Source organism: Falco peregrinus, chromosome 3 (assembly GCF_023634155.1).
Source record: "Falco peregrinus isolate bFalPer1 chromosome 3, bFalPer1.pri, whole genome shotgun sequence".
In the NCBI taxonomy this organism is placed as follows: Eukaryota; Metazoa; Chordata; class Aves; order Falconiformes; family Falconidae; genus Falco; species Falco peregrinus.
Genome location: NC_073723.1, coordinates 56656303 through 56679210, shown reverse-complemented (window position 1 = coordinate 56679210; position 22908 = coordinate 56656303). Strand labels below are relative to the sequence as shown.

General features: G+C 42.1%; 1 protein-coding gene across 1 annotated transcript in view; it reads left to right on the top strand.

Annotated features, from left to right (window-relative positions):
• LAMA3 (laminin subunit alpha 3) overlaps positions 1 to 6059 on the top strand; it is a 123068-nt gene extending 117009 nt beyond the window's left edge. Inside the window, exons 75-77 of the mRNA XM_055800349.1 lie at positions 992 to 1085; positions 1429 to 1548; positions 1730 to 6059. Of these exons, the coding sequence (XP_055656324.1) occupies positions 992 to 1085; positions 1429 to 1548; positions 1730 to 1875 (360 nt within the window). The 3' untranslated portion in view covers positions 1876 to 6059. The remainder of the gene's footprint in view (positions 1 to 991; positions 1086 to 1428; positions 1549 to 1729) is intronic.
• The last annotated feature ends 16849 nt before the right edge of the window (positions 6060 to 22908 follow it).

Sequence of the window (22908 nt, the reverse complement as noted above, 5' to 3'; positions counted from 1 at the left end):
ATGAGAGTCTTGGACTACAAAACTATTGTGGTTGCTGCTGAAGAGACAAATAGAAAGATACCAGTGCTCCACAGAACCTGCTATCTCACAAAAAGGTTTGAACTCGCATGAGTCTAAGCTTCAGAAAGCTCAGCTTTGACCTTCTCTTCCCAGATTAGGGAACTTGGTGTTATTATTTATCTTGTTGTCATCAGTTAATTTCCCCCAGGTCACTAATTCCCATTAGCACATGGAAGCAGGGGCAGCACCAGCTGGGGACTCCTTAAGGGCAAGACTGACCACTTTTTTCAGCGGTAACTGAGATTAATGCTGTCTGTCAGTGTGGACAGGATGAACCAGGAAGCAATAAAAGGCCAATGGCACACTGTCAATCAGGCTGATGGGAAGCAGACTCAGTATATCAGTTACCTAACCATTACCAAGTTTGTCATAACCATCACACCAAACAAGAGTTTGAGCGGAAGATGTTGAAGAAAAAAAAATTCACTTACAAGGAATGAGAAGCAAGATGTGAGAAAGCACAAGTAGATGCTTGTTCAAAATGTCATCATAAATAGTCAGGCTGCAGGCTTCATGAGTGAATTATGAGTAGTCCAAAAGTGTGAAAGGCCAGAGATTTGTGTATTACAGAGATTCTCTGAGGAGATGCCAAACATGTAGATGACTACTTTGGGAAAGGAAGGTGTAGTAGGAAAGACCTTGTCTGAGAGATTATGTTGAAAGAATTAACCTAATTTTTTAAGATTGAGAGGGAGAAACAAAGGTATGTTTTTATGCTTGTAAAATTTGTCAAATATCCTCTGCTTGGATTCTATTAGGGAAATTTACTTTCCTCTTGGAGAGGATAATTTCTGAAATACATATACAATGACTGTGACTCTTAAAACCAGGGGAACCCCAGCCATTACAAGTTCAGTAAATGACTTAAAGTTCTGTATTTTTCTGTTGCTCTTTGCTTGGCCATGGTAACTTAAAAGATAACCTTTTTTAGGTCATTGCTGCTGGAAATAGTGGTGCTGGAGAATTCCAGACATCAGTCACACTTAAGCAACCTCTGTCTGATGGACAGTGGCATACTATTGCAGGTACGTTGTACATACCAGTTCTTCTGAAACTTTGAAAGAATGGTGGGCACAGAGCACTGCAGCTCCAGATTTTCATTAATCATTTCACTTCTGTTTATTCTCAGAATACTTTTTAGAACAATAGAAGTGTCTTGTGTTAATCCAAGGCTTTACATAAGACAGTTTTTCTGGGCTGTATTTGGCCCCAGAGTACCTAGATATGTTGATCCGACTTCAAAATAAAATAAAATCTGTTTTTCCTAAGAGTTAAATTTCAAGGCAGATGCTATCTAAAAATACTGCCATATCTAGCTGATTCTTTAATGGGGTGAGAAAGAGTACTCATTTACCTGCTGCTTTGCAGTCTCTCGGAAGGAGAACATGGTGCAGCTAGAGGTGGGCACACAGAGTAACTATACCAGTGGACTTCCACCCTCTCCTCCTAGACGTCTGCATCAGCCACTCTACTTTGGCAAAATTCCAGGTAATATTATCGCTTCTTATTTTTTCATGTACCTACTGGGTTTTTTTCCTTCCCAAAACAAAGGTCCTTTTCATGCACGTAGTCCTATACCATTCCTCCTCTTTCAAAAGCCTTGCAATAATTAATGCTTTTTAAAACCATTCTTCTTTTATTAACTTGATCTTTACCTTGTTTTTTGTAGCAAATTTGGATGCACTGTGGCTTCCAGTTAAAGACCCATTTTTTGGCTGTCTTCGGAATATTAACATCAATGACAAACATGTGTCCACCAGAAGAATTTCAGAAGTTCATGGTGTAGTGAGTTTGCATGGGTGCCCAGCAAAGTAACTTTGCTGTTCCAGTAGTTTACACACATCAGGCTGGGTCTGCTGAAGTACTGTGTGAATTTGTGCAACATGGATTCCCTTTTTGCTGATCACTGTGTCACTATAATCAGACTGGTTATTCAGAACAGCTGGTGAGCAAATGCATCCTCTGGATGTGGACTGTGCCAAAGCAAATTAAAAGTATTTGCTTCGATAAACTCCCTTTTAAATGTTATTGATTTCCAAGGTAATCCATTGTGCCTTTTGAAATATATGCAGAAAATATTGTATATACCCTACTGGGCCAAATTCTGCTCTCACCTACAACAGCATAGACTTGAGTAACTCCAGGGTCTTAATTTTGGAAATTTGCTTTAATGCTGGTCATCTTGAGAGCAAATTTGATCCACTAATATAAATAATTTTATAAAAATATAAATCTCTGTGGATTGATGTTTATACAGAAATGTACATTAAAGTTAAAAGTAATAATAATAATATAAATGGAGTTTGAAGCACTTTAAGGAATGAAACTCTGGAAGTTTGTTACAATGCTAGGAATTCTGGGGCCAAATAAATGCAGTACACTCTTAAAACCTCTCATTTTCTTGTTTGGTTATTTTAACCTGGTGTTTCTTTTATGTGCTTTTTACAGGCTGCTAAATCCTGCTTGCTTTATGCAGATATTTCTGTAGCTTTAAGAAGATGATTTGCCTGAATAAGCAGGAGTCTGTGATCTCTGCTTATTAGAATCTTGTTGTGGTTGGTTGACCTTGGCTGGATGCCAACCCACTCAGCCACTCTATCACTCCCTTCAGCAGAGCAGGGGGGAGAAAAGAAGATGGAAAAAAAATTGTGGGTCAAGATAAAGGCAGTTTAATGAAGCAGTAGCAAAAGTCACACGTGTGGAAGCGAAGGAAAACAAAAGATGTTACTCTCTACTTCCAATCAGCAGGCGACGTTTGGCTACTTCCTGGGAAGCAGGGCTTCAGTATGCATAGCGGTTGCTCTGGAAGACAAACATTGTAAACAACAAATGTCCCCCCCTTCCTCCTCCTTTTTCTTAGCTTTTCTATCTGAGCAGATGCCATATGATATGGAACATCCCGTTGGTCACTTTGGGATAGCTGTGCCGGTGACGTCCCCTCCTAAGATCTTGCCCACCCCCAGCCTAGTGGTGGGGGGAGATGGAGGAAGGCTGGACAGACAGCCTTGATGCTGTGCGAGCACTGCTCAGCACTAGTCAGAACACCCGTGTGTTATCACCGCCAGTCCAGCTACCCATACAAGCGCAGCACCGCGAGGGCTGCTGTGGGGCTCAGCCAGACCCGATGCACTGGTTATATAAAAACCTCAGAAAGAGAGTATTTTTTCTTGTGATCTTCAGAGCCAGAAAGCTTTTTCTGTAGGCTTTGGGTTTTTTTCTGATTAAACGAAGAGAAGTTATATTAGGAACAGCAGTTGCACCTGCTACAGTTACATAGTGTAAATTGCAGGACGAAACCAGCAAAACTGTCACCTTTGACATTCAGATCTTTAATTTGTACCTGATCATGACCCGTGGTGGTGGGCAGGGTACCATTTGCTTTATTCTTCTGAATACAGGGCTGAACTGAATAGACTTAACATAGCTGCTTCTACCACTACCATTCAGAAGCTGGGTTTTTTAATATAATAGTTGGGTTTTTTCCATTTCCCATATGACAACACTCTTTTGCAAAATTAAAACATTTTCTAAGGCGGGTCCTAGGTGGGAGTAGACATTGATGCGAACAAACCTTCCTTACCACTTAATGCAATGTTTGCTCCCACCTTCTGCTGCCTTCTTGCTCAAGGTGTAGCAGCATGTCCTCTGTGGGTTTGGAATGAGGTGTAGCTGGATTAATAGAAGAAGCCAGATTAATAGCCCATATGGCTTTGGTCATTAACCCCTTATTCAAATATTGGCAGCTTTGCAGGATGGCAAAAGTGTCAGAAAGGCATTCACACCAAATTTTCTGTTGCTTTTTCTTCATGGCAATTCTGCTACAGACAAATCTATGTCCATGCAGAGTTTTTTCATCTGTAGAGCTCTTTTTGGAGGGAATGGGATGAAAGCATACTGGGGTTGAGGCCTCTGAGGGGGCAGAGGATTGGCACATAATGGCAGAGCCCTCCCTCTCCAGGTGCTCTGCAGAAAAAGCTTCTCCTGTATGGCTGCCTACCACGTGGGACAGAAACACCCATCAGCCCTGAGGTGATGGAGTGAGGAAATCATCTTTTCAGATAGCAACAACTGAATCTTTTCCATGCGTAAAGCCCCCTGCCTTTGAGGTAGGTTGTCAAATATTCAGGTGACCAAAACTGTAGAAATACTCAGCTGATTTACTGGCCCTAGTAGGCACTGAAAATTTCCACATGGAGAGGAAGAACAGTTAAACTTTATCAAGCAACTCTCTAGTAACATTTCATATCTCATGGCCACCAGACTGCTCTCTGAAGATGTTCCCTAGTCACAAAAAAGCCTTTTCCTTCTTCCCTTTCCCCCTCAGAAAAAGCAGACATGGCAAAGATTTTTACATCACAGCCTGGAGCCGGTCCTGGATTTCAATTCCCTTCCATCTGATTTGATTTTATCAGAAGTAGTTTTAATGCTGACAAGAAGAAATGAAAAATGCATAAAGACTTGAGTAAATCTAGTTATAATGATTATAAAGTATTCATTCCAGTACAATCCTATGGCATAACAAAAAGGTAGAAAAGTCTCTCTGGTTTTAGGGATCCTGGTGGTTATTTCCCCCTAGTTTCTTGCAGTTGTATTGCTTCCATAGAGTCAGGCTGTCACGCATTGTTGGGACGATCAATGAAAGCCAACTAGAGTTTCAGGTTTTGTACTTTAACATAGATAAATCTATATCAGGCTGATAAACACTTAGTAAAAGGGGTTTTGATCCTGAAGAGCCAGTGGATAATCTTTACATGACAAAATAAGTTGTCCTGTTTAGATTATTCTGATGAAGAATCTTATTACTGAAGAAATCCACATGGACACTGAACTGTATTTCATGTATTATCTGTTCTGTGCTTAGAATATTCTGAATTTTCTCACATGGGAAACAACTGCTGGAAAACAAGAGCCTGAATTTTCAAGTGTTACAAGTTATGAATGGTAGACGTAATCTCAATTGTAAAGATTCCTTCTCTTCAGGTTCACAAGGAAAGATCTTTGTTATATATAATAAATAATTCCCCCAATATATTTTTAGCAGACCAGAAGTGACTAAATCTTGGAGTAAGATTAAATGTTATGAGAATAAACAGCGATGTGAGCCTTGGGTAAACACCATGTCATGGGGTCTTTCTGTTACAAGTAGTAGTTCCAAGGGTTTCACCACCCAAACGTTGCCATTTGACAGTAACTTCCATCAATTATTTACCTCTTTCGGCTATAGTATTTCAGGTGGACCCCCAAATCTATCAGATCCTGTGTTAGAATAAAAGTAACTCCCACAGAAGAAACTTGCCTTGTAATTTTTTATTCTCTAGTCATCTTTACGATTTGCTATTCAAGCCTTTATGTAATACTAATATTTTCAATGGTAAAAACCTCTCAATTCCACTCATCCTTTCTGAGCCTGCTTTATTACTCATTGCTTGTGTTCAAGGGTACAACGGTATTACAGCGTAGATTTTGCTTCATTCACCTTAAGATTAGAAGCAATAACCAAAGAAATGCACATGTTAATGTCTGCTGGCAAGATTTTGCTATATGGTTTGTACCTCTTGAAATTCAAGCTTCTGAGGAAAGTTTTGAGAAGTTTAATGAAAAAGGATCAAATACAGTGTTCGATACACTGAGAGCGCATGGCTAAAAAACTCGTGCTCTTTAACAGTGTGTTTAGATTGCTGTAACGGCTCGTCAGAGTCCCAAATCAATTACATAAGGAGAGCAGAAGATTTCCTCTCTAGACTAAACCACATTGGTATTGCCAGTGCCAAGTCTGTCTCTTGTCTATATTATAAGTATCAAGGGCAAAGGGTTCTCCTCCAGTTAATTTGGATTAGATTTAATAGGATCATGTTATCTGAGGTGGATGACACCAAGGTCTGTGAGTTCCCATTTATTATAATTACAAAACGCAGCCAGATTAATGGGAGCTGAAAGACAGTTGGGCAGCCTAACACTGAGAACTGCAGGCAAGTAAGTGAAATAGATCACAGGGCACTGTAGAAAAAAGCAAATATACACACACACACGAGGAAAACATTCTTCCCTTTAACTGCTTATGAATGCTACTGTAACTTCAGTATCTAATAATAAGAGCTTCCAATTAAAATGTCTTAACAGTCTTCCCATACCTGAGCTTGAAGGGTCTGTACTTTTGCTACTGTAGAGCTCTTGTGTACAACAGAGCCATTGACCTTTCACTCTGTCAGCAGCCAAATTAATTGGGTGAGTTAACTTTCTCCAGTTTTGTAACCACTTCTGCGGAGTCATCTATGAGCCATTTCATTTTCGCTCTTCCTCATGCTAGTAGCTTTGTCCCTTCTGGATTCCTCTATTTGGGTACTTTTCTCCCCTCTGCTTCCTTGCTGACCTTCATAAAAGAGCCTGGAAAATGTGGTCGTACTGAAAACGCTATAAATGCATTATGGCTTGGTAATGAACTCTTGCCTCACTTTTTGCCTCTTACCATTCTCTTTGTGGTTTCCTCTTTTTTTAAAAAAAGTCTCGCATCTTTCTCTAATGATACAAGACAATTTAAGGCACAATGGTCCAGTCTTCTGTAAATCTGTCTGTATTTTCTAAAAATATATGGATGTCCTTGGCAAAAGGAACTACTTTACATTAAAGGGGATAGTGCCATAATACAATGTTACAGCTTCACTGAAGGCATTAAGAGTGCAAGGCATAAGCATAAACCTTGTTTGTGCAGCTGGCCCAGACAGCTCAAAACTGCAAGAGGCTGGTCATTGTCAGAGCTGCAATGAAGCATCCTCTGAGTATAAAGAACAGCAAGCAAAGTAACCAGTGAGTCTTTACCTTCTCTCTGTTGGTTTTGGGGATTCTCTGTAACAATGAAACCAAACTATGGCCTGTTGTTCATATCATACTGTGTCTCCTGGTTTGCAGCTGATAGTATTCCAAATATATAAGGTTATTTTTTTTAAACACACTCCTATAATTATTTTGCACCTCAGGCAATTACTTCGTTTCCTACAGGTTGTTCCAAATGTGAAGCATATGTGAAATGTTCCATGAGATGCAGTTTCTTTGTTAAGATGTCACCCGCTCGTTGATAAAGATTGAGCACTGCTGCATTGTTACACAGAATAAAAAGACAGATAGTTGGCATCACGATCTTTTGTCTCTGTTCAGTTATATTTAAACTGGGAACAGCAACAGATTTCTCTATTGTGCAGGAGCCTATGTCTAAGATTCCTGTTGCAGGAAGACTATACACTGGTAAGAATGAATAATTACATTCATAGGTATGTCAGTAATTTATAAGTTAATATGGAAGAAGAGTGTTAGAATTTAAATCCAAAAAGAACAGTTCAGATCTGGTGTTTGAAGCCTGAAGACATAACAAAGAAAATAATTTTAAAGGATACAGAAATAAAATGGCTCTGCATCCAGCTCTTGCTAACACAGTTTTAATTAACAATGTGTTAATAACATAATGAGCTGAAATCTATTGGCATGAGATATGACTTAATAGAGAATTTATAGTGTTAGGTACAGCATCTGCCATAAATCTTAATTCTAGATCCTTCTCATTACTTTCTGATCAGAATTACTGGCTGGATTCTACAAACCTAGAGAGTCAGTAATACACCCAGAAACCAATTCCTCTGGCTAAGGCAAGGGTCTCAACTAATAAAATTCACTGAGAACAAGGTATCAGATCAGTAATAAAGTTCTAATTTTCCCTTTGCTGTACTCAGTTAAATCAAAGGTAATGACGTACCCCTGGGGACAGTAACCTAAGCAGTAAAGAAGCTGAAGGCCCTCTGGGCAATTCTCCAAGAAAACACTTAAGTGTGATCCAAAGTTCCGTCCTGAGTGGAAAGATCTAACCGCTTCACAGGACTTCGGCTCACACACCTTATCAAAACATGCAGAAAATCTTACATACAGTTTATAAAAAATGTATTCTAAGATATTGCCAAGGTTTCTAAAGAGTTGTTATTGCAGATTAAATCTGTTTGTTATGTAATAAAGGGCAGGGGACAGTCTCCAGAAAACCGAAGACAACTCTTTCTACGCAAATACACATAAATGGGAACTTTACACAAACACAAAGGGTATTTGCATCAGCAATAGGGGTGGAAGCAAGGAGACCACACAGATAAAGCGTTCTGCCTGGTGTCAGTGGTGATGGCAGTGCTGCGGAGGGTGGTCTCACCCCACCTCTGTGAGCCAGTCAGCCTGAACACCCAAAGAGCCCGCCTGGGCTCGCCCCTTTCCCATGCCGCTCGAAATCAGAAGTGACTGCAGTCATCCCACTATGCCTTTACCAGGCTTAAAGGAAAGAAAACCCTTCTAGAATTTTCATTGTCCCTGCATGCAGAACAGTAGGACCAAATTTTGAACTGATTAAGTTGTATTTAGTCGGATTCTTGTAACTTGACATTGCCATGTTAAAGAAAGGAAATGTTCCCACTGCTGAGCCACTTAAAATAACATGTGATCACTGAATCTATGTATATTGCATTTATCACGAAAGATAAAATTAATCAACATGACATATATACTCAGAACAAATTTAATTCAAAACAGACACCACAAAGCCACCAATGATCATCATTGTTATTTAATTAAGATGGAATGAATAGGTTAAACCTTCCAAAGAGACACTGAATGCCATCGACAGAATAAAGGCCAGGTGCATGGTTGGTATAAATCAGCATAGCTTTATTGTTCCTGGATTTGGGCTGATAGGAGAAAAGGTTCAAGACGTGTTTGTGTAGCTTATTGTTTGTAAATGTTGGGAACACAGTTCATAGATCTTGTTAAAAGAACTTTGCTACAAAGAATTAAGAATATTTCAAATCACTTTCTGTGAAAAACTAATGGGTTTTTTTATCAGCACAAGAAAAATGCCTAAAACCCAGATGTCTGAGCCTCGAGGATGGGTAGAAAGAAAAAGACTTTACAGCTAAGAAGGAAAGCTACATAAGAAAAAGCAAGCCTTAAGACTGCTCAGAGAGGACTTACCCCTGCCAAGAGAAACGCCTACAGCAGAGAAGCTAGTTAGAAACCGTGATGTTAGCTTGACTGGACAATTTCAGGGTGCGTGATCATGGCAAGGAGCCCAGCCACTGCTCTCTTCCAACCCGAGACTCGATGCTACACTCCTGGGCAGCTCCTGCATGGCATGCCAGGTGCCCCAGCCCCTCCACAGCCCAGCCTCTGCCTGCTGCAGGGCTGGGGGCCTGCCTGCACCCCTTCCCCTGTGTTGCCCTGGGAGGGAAGCTGGGGGGAACAGCTTTTCTCACACTTCACCTCTCCTCTGGCCAGTTGAACTCACAAATCTCTGTCTGTGATGGGGACATCAGAAAAATGGTGGGCCAGTCTGAGCACATAACAGGAAGGCAAACAGCATGATGCTGCCACTCCTGACCCCTTTTACTTTGCTCTCTGACCCTTTTTCTTTTGTTTGTTGTACTTACAATAATGTAAGGGAACATCTGGACTCTAGTGACAGCAAACCAAATTTGCATGTATATAGCAGATAATTAAGCACGTGTCTATCTGCAGCTGCAAACAGCAATTAGTCATAAGATAGCTTTCCACACCCCTTCCTGCCTATTCTTCTCGTCCCCTCACAGGGCCCTCTCATGCATCCAGCTCCGAGAGGCACTGAGCACTGGCCTCCCTTTTATTTGTGAAGACAGTTGTACAGATGAGCTTAAACCAGGGGTCCTCAAACTACGGCCCGTGGGCTGGATACGGCCCCCCAGGGTCCTCAATCCGGCCCCCGGTATTTACAGAACCCCCCGCCGGGGGTTGGGGGGGAAACCAAGCAGCCGCAGATGACTGCCTGCCACTGCATCCGCGCGCCGGCCCCCTGGTTAAAAAGTGTGAGGACCCCTGGCTTAAACCCTTCAATACAACTTTGACTAGGATGAACTTGTCTGATATATCAATTTCTAGTAGAAACTGCTTTCTGCATAAGATACGATGCAAGTGACCCAAATCCAAACACGCATATCTGCATCCCAGCTTAACTTGGGCTATTAGCAGGTTTCGTTCCTAGTTCCTCCTTTCCCATCTGAGGAAACTGAGCTCTGGAGAGTCGTTTCTGAACACCGATATTTTCTAAGGCTGACACTTCCATTGCTGCAGTTGCCCAGGGCAAATACTGGCTTCTCTACTCCCTGCAGCTATAAAGAAGTTTCCGTTTGCCCAATGGTTTCCACGCTAGGCCTATGAAGGGCATATTATAAAATCTTATCACGTCAAGTAAATACAGATATCCTACGCCTGCCTTTTCAGTTGTAGAGAGTCCACTGGCAATGAAGCCATAGGCAGCTTTTTGTCGCCTACGATAGGTGTCCTCATTTCTCCTGTAATAGAGTCAAATTTTCCAGGCAGCTAAAAGAGAAGTTGCTCAGGGCTGCAACCAAGAGCCACAAGAGTCTTTTACAAAGCACAACAAATTTCTAGTTTGGTAAAAACCAAAGACTGCATTGGATATTCCCCAGAGGATTTCAGCCCCTGGCATCGTATCTTTTCATTTATCTGTATGCTAAAATGGAGTGTGGTAATAGGGCAGGCTTCAGCTAGGACAGCCGCAAGTTGGAGAAGAAAGGGCTGGAGTGTGATCAAAGGGACCGCTGTGCCTCAAGCAGGGATTAGATTCGATTGAATGGCTTCACAATCTGGACAACAGTGATAATTCCATGTGGCCCTTTGCATTTGCTCACTGTATAAGTGAGCTGCCTGATCAAGGCTTTTGTTGAGGTAAGAGTCTCATACCTACATAATGATCTCTGCTGGAGAATTCCTGTGCGTGTTTGAAATAATGTTCCTGGGGATAATTTGCAACATTTCCATTGGATTTACTTGTGTGTGTTAATAGTATGTAGCCATTCCCAGCTAGAACAAATTCACACAAATTGCAGAAAGCATTTCATCAGGTAGTCATTTGAAAATAAAACTTGCAGCTTTCATAAACATATTAAGGCCCAAAGGCATGTTTGAAACCAAAAGTCTGCTTTAAGTATAGGTAATATGAAGTTTCCTGTGCTTCAGTGGGGAATACCAATGTAGGTTTTTTATGAATGTCCTGTAACAACAATGCACAAAACAACCTTGGCTGGCACCAACAAGCACTGTAAGACTGTCACATGCATCTGCATTTCAGGCATAGCTGTGAGTATGGGAGCACATTCCACCACCAAATCCAGACAAAAATGTTAAGGGTTTCACTATTAGGGTAGGTGAACTCATTATTTTTCATTTGGGACCCAGAGAAAGATAAAAAATATGTGGACCTACTTGATTTTAAGCAAATGGAAAGGCTAGACAGACTTGTGGGCCTATGAAACTGGCCAGTAGCGCTGTACTTGCTATGTAACACCTACCTGACTTCAGTAAGACCCACAGCATTTGTGAAGTAGCATGATTACTCATCTCACAACTTCAGTTGTTTAAAATCGGTTATCTAGTCTAGGCTCGCCTTCTATAATCAGAGGAGGGGGTTAGTTACTCCCAACCAAAATGACACCCGCACACCATCTTAAATAAATGCCCTAAGAGGACGAGGCAGCAGCTAACCTAGCTCTGTGCTCCAAGCACGAAGCCTACTGAACTAAGTCCCTGAAGATGGATGTAGCGCTTGATTAGACTTTAGTCCTCAGGAATAATTTGACCACCTTACAACCTAGCTAGAGAAATACCATTGTGCAATGCTGTCAGCAGGCCTCAGTGAAGAAAGGAACAAGCCACAGGGAGCTATCTCCTACTTCCAATTATAGGGAAAATTTGTCATTACAAATGCTTTTGTCACTCATCTTTTTCAGTATTGAGTTACTCAGTGTGGTTAGATCCTGGCATCTCCATATTCCACGCTGTGACTCATCACGATGATAAGACAGTGCTTGGATCTGTGACACTAGGTTTGCCAGCATTTCTTCACCTTATTTTTCAGGTTACCACTGCAAGAAATCTCTATTGAACTCATTGCTTTTGAGATGAGCCAGACACATTGGTGGGATCATATTTTTTCCTAGTTTCTACCTTACACCAAGGAAACTAACATATATGAACTATTTTCTTCAGTGCTTTGTATGACTTGAAGCTTGGGAACCTAAGAAGAAAATGTAGGCTGGACCCCAAGTGAATGGTGCATAAAATAAAGAGGTGTGAGACAGAATGTGTATTTACTTGTACTTGTGTACTTGCAACCCCCCTAACAATAGGTAAATGCAAGAGCTATTAAAATGAAATGAATGGAAGGAAAAAGAGAGGAATGTTTGCTGGATGAATTGCAGTAGAAAAAAGCATTTGAGAAAAATGCTAATGGAATGAAAAATGGGAAAGTGCACTGAGAAAATAGAAGATGATTTCTCCTTTTGCTATGCCTGGAAGAGGTACTCTGAAAAAATGGCCTGCAATAAAAGCATGGCTTTTCTCATTGTATTATCCTGGTTATTGCTGTGCGTAACTCACAGTGGCTAAAATTATGCAACTCGATTTAAGATGCTTGCCTAGTACGTAGCTCTCAGTCTCACAAAATGCTGTTGGTAGAACAATAAATAGTGACTCAGTACAGAATAAGTCACCCACTATGTGGTTTTACAAGGCACTGTGCTGCTTAAGGGCAGGAGTGCTTTCAGAATCCAAATACACTTTAAAAAAATAGGGGAGTTATTTAATTTGTTATTCTGCTGTTACTTTAATGAAAATCTTGTTGCTTATTAAGATTTGTAAGTCACCCCTGTGGTTACCATTACATGCACACAGAACCTTCACTTTGCCATCTCCCTTTATCTGCAATGCAGTGTTTCACTTGCCAATCTGCCACTTCCCATTGTGGAAACTGATCCTGGTAGTCACTGCTTAGAGCAATCTTTAATTCTCAAGAGCGTTTCCCAATTCACATACCTTGATTAACAAGTGTCCAAATAGGAACATTTTATAAACCAAGTCGGACAGAGTACATATTCCAAATAAATGGCCCAAATTTCCAGAAGTGGAAGAGTGGGAAAACCTAATGGTAACCAAAAAAATCACTTATTTTAGAGAACAGAAACCTTGGTCAACAGCATGCTGCTTATTTCATTAAGTACCAGGAGATAACACATACATTCCTGGTTTTGCTTAGTTTCATTATGCAAATGTCAGCTCAAAATCTACTTGGTCAAGCATCAGCTTCCAGTCTCTGAAATTCTCTTTTAAATGTCAGCTACAGAAAATAACCTCACCAAATGACAAATGTATATCTTTTATGTCTGCTTTATAGTTTTACACATCAAAATGTGAAGAAGCTTGCATTCATTTAAATTGACAGTCCATACACATAAACTAATGTTTATGACTATAGAACAACAAATTAAGGCAAAGACGAATAGAAAGGAGATTATTTAAGCACACAGCTCTGTTTAGCTGTTACCTTTAAATAACGCTGCAACCTGAGTGTATATAAATATACATACTGCCTGAAAACACCCTTAACAGAGGATCCCTTCACTTTAGGTTTATACAGACACGATGGCTTTTCTTGCAAATTAGATGGTTATCTAAATTAAATGGTACAACTAGTTATTCTCTTGAGTGAGCAGCAAAAGTGTTCAGACCAAGGCACAAGTTTCACAGCTGAAAACCCAGTATCCAGAAATAAAAATTTTGATATCTGGGGTAGCATCTGTCTCTCAACATGGTTTTTAGGCTTTTTTCTGTCTTACAAGATACGCTGCAGATCATACTGCTTCTTTCAAAAGCCAGTTGCTGTGTCTGTGTGTGCAAGCCTCAGAGAGGAGTTTTGTAAAGAACAGAGCACTATGTTCCAGACAACATGATTAAAATCCCAAAACATAAAGAACTGAAATAATCAAGGACAAAGATATCAGTACCTAAGATAGCGTATATGCAAGGGAAGAAGCTCACCATCTTTGTAGGCATGCTGTCATATACTGCTGACAGAGCTGCTCAACTGAACATACTCTATGTGGTCTATTCCAGTTACAGAAAGTCAAGATGCTTTAGTCTGAGGCAGTTGTAGGCTACTGAATGCCTTGATGTAGCACAGTCACCAATGTTCATGCACAAAATTATTGTGCATTACAATCTCATCAACAGATACGAGAACCAATGCATGGACAACTTAAGTGGCTTGCTGAAAGACACAGATGAGGCAAGGTTTCCTCATATGAGAGTGACATATGACTACCAGGTAGTGATGATATCTTAGACCTTGAAGTGGGGCTCCCACCTACAAGCCTACAGCAACAAGAAAATGCGAAAACAGGACAAAAGAAACATCTGCACAAGAATCCACTGTTTGCAGCTTTTACTAATTCCAGGACAGAGATTCACAGCTCTGCCATGGCTGCTTCATAACCTCCCCCTGCCTCTCAAGCTGAGCTCTTGGATGCCTTTAATACCCAACCATCAGCCCACCAGGTCTTTCTTTCACGCATTCCTTTGTGTTTAACTCAACTACTGGTCACTGCAGCTGTAATTATCTTTCAAAGCAGACTGTAAAGTTAGGCCACGCAGGTATGCCTAGCATCCTCTAGATGATTACCTGAACAATCTGTCTACATAAACTTGTGTTTTGTGTCACAAAAAACTGTTGTCAATGGGCTTTGTTGACTTTTTTTGTCACTAGAATTTTAAACCAAATATTTCCTGCTCTCAGACTAGGGGAAAGAAGGGCAAAAAGTGCAGATTTGAAAACTGAAAAAAAATGTGACATCTAACATGGCCAAAATAAAACCTCTGTAGCTCAATAGAGTCCATTTTTGTAGTGAAGGACTGAGGAATAAGCAAGTGAAAAACGTTAAGATGCTAAATATAAAGCACATATAATGCCGAAAGTCCCAAATGGAAGTAGAAAAATACAAGTGTTGCTGATGCATAATCATTAAATAATCTAATTTCAAATTGCATTATACATCAAACTGCTTGACACCTGTGAGAAAATATTTACTGCTGCACTAGTAAAAATAAGCTGGAGCAAGATGTTATGTTTCTTACATTCCAAACATTTCAAAATACATCCCACAGATTTTTGATCATTTTAGATTACAAGGACTGGAGGGGAGCACTAACACAAAGGGCATTTATTGAAGCTGATATGTTTGCCACAGGTTATCTACATCCTTGCTGACTACTCATTTCTCATCATAAGTTTGAAAGTACAAAGGCATGTCCACAGTAACTGGGCAAACGATTTGTTGGCAAATGCTGTACATATAGTTAGATACACATGTATGTAGATAGAGGAATATAGAGAGAAAAATCATAGAATCGTGGAATCATTCAGGTTGGAAAAGACCAATAAAATCATCGAGTCAACCATTAACCCAATAACAATAATGAATAAAAAAATAACTGCCAAGTCCATCACTAAACCATGTCCTTAAGCATCACATTTCTATGTTTTTTAAGTACCTCCAGGGATGGTGATTCCACCACCTCCCTGCGAAGCCTGTTCCAACGCTTGACAACCCTTTCAGTGAAAAAAACATTTCTAATATCTAATCTAAACCTTCCCTGGCATAACTTGAGGCTGTTTCCTCTTGTCCTGTCACTCATTACCTGTGAGAAGAGATTGACCCCCACCTGCCTAAAGCCTCCTCTCACGTTGTAGAGAGCGATAAGATCCCCTGAGTCTCCTCGTCCCCAGGCTGAACAACCCCAGTTCCCTCAGCCGCTCCTTGTAAGACTTGTGCTCTAGACTCTTCACCAGCCCCGTTGCCCGTCTCTGGACACGCTCCAGCACCTCTATGCCCTCCTTGTAGTGAGGGGCCCAAAACCGAACCCAGCATTCGAGGTGCGGCCTCACCAGTACAGGGGGACAGTCACTTCTCTATTCCTGCCGGCCACACTGTCTCTACTACAAGCCAGGACGCTGATGGCCACCTTGGCCCCCTGGGCACACTGCTGGCTCATGTCCAGCTGGCCGTTGACCAGCACCCCCAGGCCCTTTCCCACCAGGCACTTCCCAGCCGCTCTGCCCCAGCCTGTAGCGCTGCGTGGGGCTGGTGTGACCCAGGGGCAGGGCCCGGCACTGGGCCTGGCTGCACCTCAAACAGTTGGCCTTGTCCCATCGGTCCAGCCTGTCCAGATCCCTCTGCAGAGCCTGCCTGCCCTCCGGCAGGTCAACCCTCCCCCACAACTTGGTGTCACCTGCAAACTTACTGAGGGGGCACTCGATCCCCTTGTCCGGATCATCGATAAAGATACTAAACAGCACTGGCCCCAGCACTGAGCCCTGGGGAACACCACTTGTGACCAGTCCCCGGCTGGATGTGACTCCATTCACCACCAGCTGGGCTCGGCCAGCCAGCCAGCTTTTAACCCAGCACAGAGTACACCTGCCCAAGCCATGGGCACCCAGTTTCTCCAGGAGGATGCTGTGGGAGATGGTGTCAAGGGCTTTACTAAGGTCCAGGGAGACACATCCACAGCCTTTCCCTCATCCACTAGGTGGGTCATCTTGTCATAGAAGGAGATCAGGTTCATCAAGCAGGACCTGCCTTTCATAACCCCACGCTGGCTGGGCCTGATCGCCCGGGTGTCCTGACATGCCACGTGATGGTGTTCAGGATGACCTGCTCCATAACCTGCCCCGGCACCGAGGTCAGGCTGACAGGCCTGTGGTTTCCCAGATCCTCCTTCCTGCCCTTCTTGTAGCCGGGCATCACACTGGCTGACCTCCAGCCTTCTGGGACCTCCCAGTTTGCCAGGACTGTTGATAAATGATGGAGAGCAGCTTGGCGAGCTCCTCTGCCAGCTCCCCAGTACCCCGGGGTGGATCCCACCCGGCGCCATAGACTTGCGCGTGTCCAAGTGGAGCAGCCGGTCACTGACCGTTTCCTCCCGGACTGTGGGGACTTTGTTCTGCTCCTTGTCCCTGCCTTCCAGCCCAGGGGGCCGAGCAGCCAGAGGGAAGCTGGTCTTGCTATTACAGACTGAGGCAAAGAAAGCACCGAGTACCTCAGCCTTTCCCTCAGCCTTTGTGGCCATGTTCCCCCCCTGCATGCAATAAAGGATGCAGATTGTCCTTGGCCCTCCTTTTGTTTCTAATGTATTTGTAAAAACATTTTTTGTTACCTTTTGCAGCCGTGGCCAGCCTGAGTTCCGGCTGGGCTTTCTCCTTTCTAATTTTCTCCCTGCGTAGCCCTGAGACATCCTTATAGTCCTCCTGCGTTGCCTGCCCCTTCTTCCAAAGGTGGCGAACTCTCCTTTGTTCCCTGAGCTCCAGCTGAAGCTCTCTGTTCAGCCAGGCTGGTCTTCTTCCCTGCCAGCTTGTCTTTCAGCACATGGGGACAGCCTGCTCCTGCACCTTTAAGCTTTCCTTCTTGAAGAATGTCCAGCCTTCCTGGACCCCTTGGCCGGCCAGGGCTGCCTCCCAAGGGACTCTGTCAAACAGTCTCCTAAACAGGCCGCAGTCTGCCCCCTGGAAGTCCAAGGCAGTGGGTTCTGCTGACCCCACTCCTTGCTTCTCCGAGAATCAAAAACTCTTATCATCTCATGATTGCTATGCCCAAGATGTTTCCTGACCACCACATCACCCACCAGTCCTTCCCTGCCCTGTTTGTAAACAGCAGGTCCAGCGGGGCATCTCCCCTGGCTGGCTCCCTCACCGGCTCTGTCAGGGAGTTATCTTCTTCCACACACTCCAAGAAACTACTAGTGTTTCCTCAGAAAATCCTTCACAAATGTATCTGGTTTATGAAATGGCTTCGCGTACAAATGGAAAATTCAGGAAAACTGGAGAGACCCTCTAAAGTAGATCAGCAAAAACAGTTAGAGGTTTAAAATGTATGGCCTGCTTGTGAAAGGTCAAAGTGAATGGGTTGTTATTTGTTCTAAAAAGTGGAAGACTAATAGGGCCCCAATCAAGATCCCCTAATGTAGAAACAAGGGTATTGTGTGGCACAAATAATGTTTATATTTTCCAATTTGGGCAAGACAGCCTACCTCACCCTCCATACACAAAACTATTAAGCTTGCATGTTTTAATTTGCTATTACCCTGCTGCTTCTATGACAAAGATGCAATCAATTGTTTTAATTGCTCACTGGAGCAAGAACAAGAGGGAAAATTAATTTGCAGACTCTTCATACTGAAAAGATCTTAAGGACACTTAGACAAAGATTTGTCTTTTACAATCCACATGAAGTTGTTCTGACTCCCCAGAAAGGACTGCTATAGAACTGGTAGATTTCTGGCAATCACTTTGGGCTTTACATTTCATGCTCTCTGGCAATACAGAGCAGGTATTTTTACAACCAAATGTAGATCTGAACTCTGTAGGATGTCATTCCTCTGAAAGCAAAACATTTTAAATTGGCTCTTAAAAATTAAGTAGGATAATCATTTTGTGTGGAAGTTCTTCTGATTAATTTTCATAAAGAAGGCCAGCATGTGGCTGCTGCCTGAACAGAGCAGCTGTTAGTATTTAATACTTGTGTATTCCTTTGTTTTCTCCGGAACTGTGTGCATGTGTTTGGCCATTAGCACATTGTGAGAAAAAAACCCCAACACTAAAAAGCTCTGTCATTTAGTATCCTTTATATAGCAAAAATTATACACCTTCATATGCTTCAGTAAAAATAACTCTGTGTGACAGCACATGAATTTATCCATTATATGACTGATTATATATTGCGTCCAGAGCAACAATAAGTGTGGATAAAAATAAACATCAAATATAATCAAAATATGAAAAGACATATGAAATTGCTGCTACTTGCGCCGTCTCATGTTCCGCTTTCCTTTTTGAATTTCCAAAAACTTTACGTGCTCTGACTCAGCCATCTGTGTGATTCCTCTGTGCAGAAATGCTGCAGCGCAGCCCTTGTTACAGACTAGATGAGAGCAGCCATGAACCCGAGACCGGGACAGAGACTTCAGTCACCTTCCATCTGATAGCTCTCCATACATGAAAGGCTTCCTGTGAAAAACAGGCAAGGAAACAGAACACTTGTGAGAGGAATGGGTAATTGATTGTGGAGTAAAGTCCACTGCAGCAAACAGTGGTTATTCTTCTAGTTGTTATTACTGTAACGCCCTTTAATCAGAGGAAAGGGCCAAAAGACTCAATTTCAGTATCCTTGAAATAAATACTTTGGATGAAGAGGCTCATTGAGCCTGTTTTGTTTTACCAGGCTATGTATGCATACTCCTTCTCTATTGACAGAACAGACCTGTCATTTTGATAGTTATTTCATGTGTGTATCCTTAGGCAGTGTTTAGCCCTTAAAATGACAATGGCTATCAATAGGAAAATGTGAAGAGCCAGCTCTGAAGATTGTCTTAGCTTTGTAATATTGCCTAGTTGCTGTGCTGTATGGAAAATGCATGATGATAACAGATGTAGAGCTCACCACTCATAAATATTTAAGTGACGAGACACAATAGGCAGGCACTTTCATTGTTGCAAAACTCAGAGGTACAGTTTGAGGCACAAAGCCCAGGAACAAGTGGCTTTAGCTATTTAAAAAGTACATTTCCTTAGAAATGTACTTGTGAGCTTAATGATTTTTTTCTTACCAAGTACAGTACGCTCAAAAAAAGAAGATACTCCTGTTAATGTATTTACTAGCTGTTATAGGCCGTCACCAACACAGTTAAGACCCCTCTGACAGCTGGTGAGGAGAAGATGGCTATAGCCTAGATCGTAACAGCCCTTCATAACCACCAACGGGACTGGACCTGATATTTAGCTAGAATAGCAAATCCTTGAAAGGAACTCATAATTACAGAAGCAGATTATGCGGGTTTGTGTCTGAGATTGAAAAAATGTGGGAGATGTCCTTATAATTTTAACTAGTGTTTTCAACATTTAATACACATACACAGTCACACTTTCTGCAACACAGAGGAAAAAAGTTAATTCCGTTATGAAGGATTTAATTCTACTTAAATGAGCAGTGATTCTAACAATTGCTGATTAACAGATACTCTAAATCCACTGCTGAAATTACTTCTCCATCTTAAAAAGTGTAAATTGCACCAGGCTTATTGAGGAGTTCCAGGACACAGGTAGATTTTTGGAACAAGATAGGTAAAAAGAAACCCAGGAAAATCAGATTTAGGGAACTGAGACAAAAGCAAGGGGTTAGATTGCCTCCTCCAGACACAGAGGAAAAGGGTCCTGGGGCAAATGGGAACTAATTTACAGAGTATGAAAATGATATTAAAGAAAATATGAATATAGGCCTCTTCTTAACTCTTTTCTTGCTGATGCTTTAGATAATTTGGTATGCTTTTCTGTAATAATTTATTCCCTGCTACTTCAACTTTTGCCATTGTCTGTAACTTATGGAGTTTATAGTAGAGCTAAATTCCAAATAGATTTACAGAGGAAAAACATCAATGAAAACCAATTTTCAACTTGGGGGACTGGTATGTGAAAATGATGACTTGCAGGACTTCTCCCTGTTAGAAGCACAGACAGGGTAGAAATTTGGAAAGCACGTCAAGGCGGAGAGCACTTGAGTATTGGAAGTACAGCTATGAACTACAACAGCAGTGTCCTGAAAAAAAACCCCAACAAACAAACAACCACCACAATTCTGTATTTCTTACAGAATGTGAATATTGTAGCCACTTTATCTTTCATCTGTCTAACAACTTCTGGGAAACCAGAGTAAAGGTCTTGCAAATTTTAGACCAGTTAATTTATTGAAAGTACAATTCTTGTTCACCATCAGTAACTTTATTGATCTTGAGTAGTTACAAACCAGTCACGTCAATCTGTTTTCATGAGAGGTAGCATAGGCCATGGGTTCTTCAACACTGCACTGCAGTAAGCTGTGAGGCCAAGGGACCTCACAAGGCTAGACACTGACTGGCCCCTCTGCTGAAATTGGTGGCTGATAATTGCTTATCATACTGATGATAGTATGCTAACAGGAATTAAGGAAAAAACCAACCAAGACAGATGCTCAGTGTTGGTAGAGTGGGAAATAAATACAAGCTTTGATCAGCAAATACAAGTCATCCACGTAGTGCTCTGCTCACTGTGACTTCCTCACTCCCCTGGCCATTTTTACAGGCTGAATCAGCGGTACCACATCCTCCATATGAATCAAACTAACTATAACCCATAACAAGACCTCATCTGCCGTTACAGAGCAGGCAGGGAGACTTACAGCCCAGCTGATTTCAAATCCAGGTCTGCAGGAGCATGCAGTATAAAACTGCTGCTGCTCAGCTGTTGGAGTCAAGCTACAGTTGTCATACTGCTTCATTACTGGTGTTCATGTCTTATTCCTCTACTTGAGCACTTGAAATGCAGTGTCATCCTGCCAATATTTTCTGTAGATTTATAGCTGTGTTTCTGGGGAGTTCATTTAGCTATTCGCATCTTGAGTTTCAAAATTAATAGCTAGCTACCAGATAGTTATAAAAGCATTTGTTACACAAAATAGATTATCAGTGCCAGCCCTGAACAAGGTCTGAAGCAACTGGGTGCTAGAAAGATCAAGAATTCTAGCTCCTTGTGCACGGGGACAAAAAACTGCAGAGAGCACACAGCCCTGCTACACTATTGTTCAAACACAGGGGCTAGGAGTCTAGCTTTGGAGAAATAGAGTAGGTGTTTCACAAGGAATTTGGCTCTGCTGCTCCTGAGATATGGTACTTGGAGGTAGGAGTTAGCCTTCTCTATGGCAAGTTCTCAGGGAATCCATAAGACGATTCATTGCTTCTTGATCAAATTGACCATATATGACTAAGGGAAAGGATATTATAAACCACTCTGGCATGAATCCCTGCCCACAGAATTCTGCATAGAAGATAACCTTATAGAAGTAATATTTTTAACCTGGAATGCAGTGTCTTGCACACACCTGAAAGACAACGAAGTGGAACTGCAACCTGCAGCTTCCTTTTAGCAAGGCTGCTTGAATTTCTGGAGTCCAGATTTCACAAATAACCTGTAAATATATGGGAGAACATGCCATTCCCCATTCACGCTGTGCTGACTTCCTGGAAGCCCTTGAGGATTTTTAGGCTGTGTAGATCATGCTGTTTTGGAGATGTGCGTTGCAACAGAAGGCATGTTCTCTTTAAACACCCCTCTGAGTATCCAGCTCTGCTCAGTGAGACAGAGGGGCTGGGAATCAGCCAAAGGGCCCAAATCACAGCAGACAGATTTCAGAAGCCTCCTGGCATTAGACAATTTCACCTTTCAAAAAGTGTCTCGGGAGTTTTTTTACAGAGTATTTCACAAGGCAGAGGTAGGGATTCCCATGAGACACGTACAGAAATATTGCTACTCAATTCAGAGGAAGGCAGATGTTTTTCTTGAGAGGGAAGAGAGGTTGCTACTACAAGTAGAGTGTGGTCCTATTCTTTGTGTATGCTAGCAAGTGTCGGGGGAAGTCTGATCCTTAAAGTTTCACAAGAGCAGCTGGAGCACTGCCCTAGCTGGCTGGAAGCAAACCCAGGTTTTAGGCAATAGCCTTTGTCTTCACCAAATCTAAACACGGCACGGAAAGCTGCTTCCTGCAAAGGAGGCTGGAACCAACGTGGGTGCATTTCCAGTGTCCAGGTACTTGGCCGTTTTGGGTTGGAACGGATACATTTGCACATGTGTACGTTCCCACCCGCCCTGTGTTTGGAAACACCTGCCAGACTAGCCCATACCTGAAGCACCAAACTTGCAAAATACTGATTTTTTGCTGTCATCACCGCAGGCAAGTACACATTGCTGCTAATTACCGTAGGCGTCAAGAGTCAGGGAGTGAATTCCTAGAATACCAGTTTCCTGGGCTCGTGCTGCGCAGGTCACAAAGTCACCATTGTACACATGAGGAAATCAGTCACTGTGCTACTGACCGCGGCCACCGACCAGAATGACTTAAAAAAAAAAAAATCGCTTCT